Source organism: Nicotiana attenuata, chromosome 5 (genome assembly GCF_001879085.1).
Source record: "Nicotiana attenuata strain UT chromosome 5, NIATTr2, whole genome shotgun sequence".
Taxonomy (NCBI): Eukaryota; Viridiplantae; Streptophyta; class Magnoliopsida; order Solanales; family Solanaceae; genus Nicotiana; species Nicotiana attenuata.
This window is the reverse complement of record NC_031993.1, coordinates 50,182,144-50,188,801: the sequence shown is the minus strand read 5'-3', so window position 1 is coordinate 50,188,801 and position 6,658 is coordinate 50,182,144. Positions and strand designations below refer to the sequence as shown.

Below are 6,658 nucleotides of genomic sequence, written 5' to 3'. Positions count from 1 at the left end.
GAAACCATTAAAAATTTAAGTAATGAAAAGAATGAATTAGTGGAGAAAACTGATGCCTTAGAGCAAGAAAGAGATGATATCTTCGTTGTGATTATAGATTTAAAGGAAACAATAGAGGAACTCAAAGTAGAATGTGGGTCTGGAAATTCTGATAAAGGAAAAGGAGTTGTTAGTGAAGCACATATCAGGTTAGAAAACGAATTAAATGATGTAAAAAACAGTTTATGTGCTGAACTGGAGAAAACTAGACAACTTCAAGCAGACATGCAAAGAGTAAAAAATGACCTTGAAAAGTCTCTTAAGTGGACCTGGTCCTCAGATGCTATTACTGCCATGTATGTTAACAATGGTGGAAACAGGCAGGGAATAGGGTTTCCAAGGGAGAANAAACGTTGCATCTCCCCACAAAACTATCGCCGTTTCAGAACCGGTTTCTCTCTCCCTCATAATTGTCTCCTCTCTCATTAAAACCCTCTCATCACCTTAAACTTTTATCTCTCTCTCTCCCTCTCTCTCTCTCTCTTTCTTTCTCTTCAACCTTTCCAGCAACTTGATCATCTGCCATGGTGGAAAATCAAATAACCCTTCCCACATCTCCTGAGACAACCCTCGACTCCTCCGCTCCTAGTGAAATATCTCTCAACCTTCTTGTCTCCACAAATGTTAAAACTGAAGCACCTAAACCTAATTCTCCTTCACCCTCTGTCTCTCTCACCACTCCCTTAGACCCTTCTCTCCCTCTAAGTGTTGAGAACTCAGAAACCCCCAAACTCGATAGTCTCTCGTCTCTGTCGCCTGAGATTTTTGCAGAACAAAACAAAGTTGGAGAACAAAGTGAGACTCCACAGGAAAAAAAGGTTTCTGAGGTTAGTGTTGATCAGTCTTCAAGTGCTCCTGTCTTGGAGTTTGTTGCACCCATGGAATCTCTAGAGAAAGAAGAAATAAAAAACATTTTGACCATCTCTCTAAGGGAATAGTGTATGGGGTCACCTATACTATGCCTGAGTCTCAGGGGGAAGAGATTCAGCTGTTAGTGGGAGAAGGAACTGTGGTGCTCTTTGGAAAATCTTCTCCAGAAGAAACTACTGAACCTTTCTTGAAGGACCTGACCCCTCTCCTGAGGAAACATGTCAAGGATCTTCTTACAAGGTCAGTTTTGACCCTGCTCCTTCTCCTCACTTTGATGTTGAACCTTTGGAAATTTTGGCTCCTGCTATGAGGTCCAGTGATGATAAAGATCAGGATAATGTTGCTCTAGATGCATTCATTGCCAGAAGGAGGCCAGTGGCCACTCCTGAGCCCTGTCCTAAGCAACCTACTACGAGGTTGCAGAAAAGGAAGCTCTTGAGTCTACCCTGCAGAAGAGTAAAAGGAGTAGTAAGAAGAAGAAAAAGAGGCTGGTGAAAAATGGAGAGGTTGTGTGTGACAAAAACATTCCTGTAGTGGAAGTAGATGAGGAAGCTGCAGAGGAACCAAGTTCCTTAGTCAAGAGGTCTCAGAAAAAGAAGCGATCTGCTGAAAATGCTTCATAGGAAGGTGTTGCAACGCCAAGTTCAAAGTCAGTGAAAAGTGGTGACAAGTTGAAACAAGTAGTGGCTGAAGAGTCATTGTCTGATGAGGATATCTTAGTGAAAACAAGTGGCAAAGGTAAGTCGAGTGTGAAGTTTGGTAAAAGAAAGTTGGAAACTGTGAGGGAACCCGATTCTGCGAAGAGAGTGAAACGTGAAAGTATGTCCGGTAAAGAAAGGCTGAGGTACCAAAAGGTTCTGTGGGGTCGCACTTTTGACCCAAAAATCTCTTAAATGGCGGGTATGAGGCAAATACTAGACATGGTCGAATTTCAACAGTAGGGATATCTGTTCAAAATGGATGTGCCCAAGGTCTATGAGTATGAGGTACAAAGTTTCTACGCAGACCTCTTTACTGTTGAAACCGACCATATCTGTGCTCTAGTCAATGGAGTTGATATTGTCTTAGATGCTGCTCTACTTGGAGACATACTTAAGGTTCCTACTGATGGAATGTCCTCTGTCAAGGATGTGTGTGGCTCAAATTTTAGGAATGCTATTGTAAAGGAGGGAGCAGTCCAGCGGGGGGAACGGGTGCACAAGAAAGCTCCGCTTCCTGTTTATCAGCTTCTGTTTGAGTTGGTAAACAAGGTCTTTCTACCCCGTGCTGGGAGGAGGTCCACCACTTCCAAGTCTGATCTGTATTTGATGGAAGAACTAGATGGGTTCCGATCAGTTAATTTGCTAGCCATAATGATTGAGCACAGGCAAAAGGTGGTAACTTTCAAAGATGGAAACCATGGTCTTCCTTATGGATTTCTTCTCACGCATGTCTTCAAGTTTTTTGATATGCCTTTGGGACAGCCCAAGATAGGGACCAAGAAGCAGACCTTATCTCAAACTACTTTGGAGGAATGTGAATGTGTTGAAAAAGGTGGAGGGGTAGGAAGTAATTCAACAATCTCCCAGCTTATCAATGCCGAGAATAGTGCTACTGAGGAGATTAGGAAGTTGAAGGCAAGGAATGCCATTCTAGAGAATTAGCAGGCTCAAGAGGCACCAGGGTCAAATGCAGAGATTGCTCGTCTGACCAAAGAAAATGCTGATCTCAGGCAACAGGTTGAGAACCTGAAGGAGAAACTGCTCGCAGAGCAAATGTTGGCCAATGCTCGAATTGATCTCGTTCTCAACACTGTTGCTGCAACTTCTAAGCCCTCTTTCTCTAGTGTCCCCTAGGCAAATCCTTTAGTGACCAGTTTCTAGTTTAAACTCTTTTGATGTGATGACTTGTGGTAGTTATTTTTGTTTTCTTTCTGGGTATGGATGGAATTCACCTCCACTGCTTCGCGCTGTTAACAGTCCAAAATTTGACTTTGCTGTAATGGCAAAGGCTTATGTTTTATAAATATTAATGAAAACTCTCCTCTTTTTCTAGAACTGCTTATGTTTCTTTGCTTCTCTTTTCTATCATGTGGTGTGCACATATGTGGCATGAGTCAGCTAGGCTAGACTTCTTTATGCTGATTGCTTGCTTGTGTATTTTTAACGATGCCAAAAGGGGGAATATAATTGAAACAGGGATCTGATTAGAGGGGAAGCTTAAAGTCAGGGGGAACTTGTGCAGTTCCTGTTACTTCATCTGGTTTATTTTTCTCGGAATATGGGTTATCAATTTCTAAGTTTGTCATCATCAAAAAGGGGGAAACTGATGGGTTTACAGTAACTTAGCCTTATGTTTTGATGATCTAACAAACTTACTGTCAAAGAACCAGATAAGGGACCTGACACACTTGGTACACAACTCAACGGAGCTAATGTGAGTCGCTATGACTTCAGAAGATAAAGAATCAACACAGGGACCTGATCCTCTTGTGTTTCCCTGACAGCAATACGAAGTCAACTGTCTACAGCTGGAACGTGACTGCCTGCATTGTACACGCAAACAATGCAACACAGTACTGCAGTCACTCCCCTTTGACCAACCAAGTGATTAAATCATTCAAGTAATGTCATCCAAGTTGTATTAACAAAGAGTATTACAACAAAACATCATTTGAACACTTGAGAATTCATTCAAGCACTCCAACCGTTCATCAATCAAGCATTCAATTTTCAAATGCAATCAAGAACAAAGTACAACACTAATACGGACCAGTTCCTACAGCAAGTATCTTGTATGTCCTTAGTTGAGTTGTAACTCTGTAATTGTTCTTTATTGTAATTCCTACTTTGCTTATCTAGAAGCTTTAATTAGGAACCCCTTGTAAACCATAAACCTTCAGTGTTAGTGTCGTGACTAGAGTTAGTCATGAGTTGAAGTCTTTGTAATAGGTGTATTGCAAAGTGGCTTGTAATAGGTGTATTACAAATTAGTGAGGGATTTAGAGTTTAATTCCTAGAATAGGTTGTAATCTAAAGTTGCTCATAGTGAAGTTGAAATCCTACCAGTGTAGGTCGTGGTTTTTTATCCCCTTGAGCAGGGATTTTTCCACGTAAAAGTTCCCTGTTCCATTTACTTACTGTTTCATTAGCACTACCAGTGGAAACCTATAGAGGACCTGGTCTCTATATAGTTTGGTGGACTCATATATTCTATCAAGTAATGTAGCATACAATATTTAATGAACAAGAATAAAAGATATTCAAGTAAATAGGTGGAATGATTCACCCAATAAAGAATAGAACAAGTGGATCTTCCCATGACAATGATTGACAGTTTAAATCTTCGATTTCTTGGATCTGATGGTAAAAGCGTGACAAGAATTTCGGTGAAAAGGTAATTTTTGTATCAAGTAAGAGCCGAATCTTTAAAGTCAAGAATATCTCTCTTACAAAATGAATGTCACATGCCTCTCTATCATTGTCTTTTTTTCTATTTATATGGAACATATTCCCAAAAACCGTAATAGTACAAATGTAGATAATATCCACTAGAATATTCTCTTTAAGATCCTATCTTGAAAACTAGGTGTTACAGCCCTCTCGCCGATACTCGACCTCGACCTCAATCCTTGTTGACACCTTGACTACGGCTTTCATCTACTCTTCGCCCACGGGCTGTGCGAACACTCGGGCCATCCTAATAAGTGATGGTTTAATGATTCTTCCCGTAATGTTATCTCGACCTAAATATTCTTACCAAAATCATTGGAGGGGTGGATGATGGAGATAAACACAGAGTTGCCTATACACTTCTCTACAAGCATTCTATTTTTGAGAAAGATTGCTGTGAATTGGTAGAATCACTCTGCATGATGAATGATTGAATTTGAAAAAACATCTTAAATTCGAATTTTCAATCGTTCATATATAGATTAATAAACTTCTTGCATGCAGTAGTAATGATGAACCCAATTAAATCTTGAAACAGTCGATGAATCAACGTTAAAACCTGAATGTTTAGCATATATTCTGAGCTCTTTCTTCTGATTTTCTTCTCTCTATGTAAAGTCAGTTAATTTCAATAGTTTCCCTGTAATTCTTGCATGAATAGAGTTATATTACTTTTATTGGAAGAAACTTTTCGCTCTATATATAATATTGGCTACAAATTGAATGAAGAGCTGGAAGCACTTGTTCCAAAACTTGTGGAAGTTCGCTGACACTGAAAAAATCATAATCTGAAAAATAAAATGCCTATTTATCCAGTAAATATATATAATATGATGGAAGAGGGTCAAATATCTGGTCAAGTCGAAAGCTCGATCGGTTGGAACAAAACGATCCACACTTATACATAATACCTTAGTATTCATTCATCATTACCACAAAAGAGTAGTAATAATATATATTTTTCATTTAAATTCGGAATCGGTCTCTACAGCTTGTATGCTATCCTTGTTGATGGCAGTCAGTAGTCACTTTTAATAAACCTCGGGTATTCTTTGAAGACGGGGACGCCATGATGAAAACTGTTTACGCTGAATTTTATGATGACGAGAGCCATCAGCCCTTGAATTCATCAACATTGCAGATAAGACTTGGTCCACCGTCACGCCCTGCATCTGCATTTTCACTCTTCCTAGCATTTCCTCCAGCTCCTTCTTTGTTATTCTGATTTTCATCCCTCTCTTACTGTTATTAGTATTAATTCCCAGCAGACTTTCTTTCCCTGTAGGTGACACAGTTTCTAAGTCATCTCTACTTGCCCATACCATATTGGATGATTCATGTCTCAAACAATTTCCCATCTTCACTTTTTGCTCCAAATAAGAAAGAAAATGCAACTAAAACATGTAATTTAAACACTTAATTTTATGTATACAAAATATATGTTTACAATGGAAGACGTGCATATCTATACTTATATATAGCTAGCCACCAATTCGTGTGGGGTGTGGCTTTATGGAGAGTTGGCGAAAGTGGTGGGAAGGACACAACGTGGAAAATATGTGTTTTAGCCACCATTAGTTGACTAATCAACTACTCCGGATTTCTTTCTTCTTCCTCCTTTTTTCTTCTTTGATGTTTTTGACAATGAAAGTGTTCTGGAAGTTGGAATTGTCAATACTAAATCGGAATCTGCTTTATCCACCTATTTTGGCTAAATGGTTTATTTTTCAGCCTTCTAGAACTGTGGTTAATTTTTCTATTCAATTTTGTCTTATTAATAAGGAACCTACTCTTGCCTCTCCGCACGTGTCCTCGATTTGGCCTAATACATACCCGGAAAATGCATGCTTACTCCTCGCTTATAATAGATAAAACAATATAATAATAACAATTACAAATTAAGTGGGAAACAATGTTAATCATGATTAAATGATAAAATAATTTATGCAATAGACATGTCTTACATTTGTTTGTTTGGCATATATAAATAAGTTGTTACACTTGATGTTCTAAACGTCAATGCCACACAAGAGGGGGATGATTTGTGTGGTACCCAATTTTTGCTTAAACTGCTTCTGGAAGGATCTGGTTCTTCTAGGTGTACTAACGACTGCTGTTTGCGGAATTAAAAGTACATAAAATAAAGAACACATAGATTTTTACGTGGAAAACACCTGGCTCAAAAGGTGAAAAAACCACGACCTACTATTCAGTAGGATTTTTCCAAACTTCCACTAAAATCACTGAGCCAAAACTGCATTTACAAAACTCTTTGTAAACCTAAGGATTAACTCTAATCCCGTTGTAGCAACCAGCCT

General features: G+C 39.0%; 1 protein-coding gene across 1 annotated transcript; it reads right to left on the bottom strand.

Moving 5' to 3' along the window:
• Nucleotides 5,372-5,698, bottom strand: LOC109226209. Its single transcript, XM_019391004.1, has one exon. It carries the CDS (start codon nucleotides 5,696-5,698, stop codon nucleotides 5,372-5,374), a length of 327 nt encoding a protein of 108 aa, XP_019246549.1.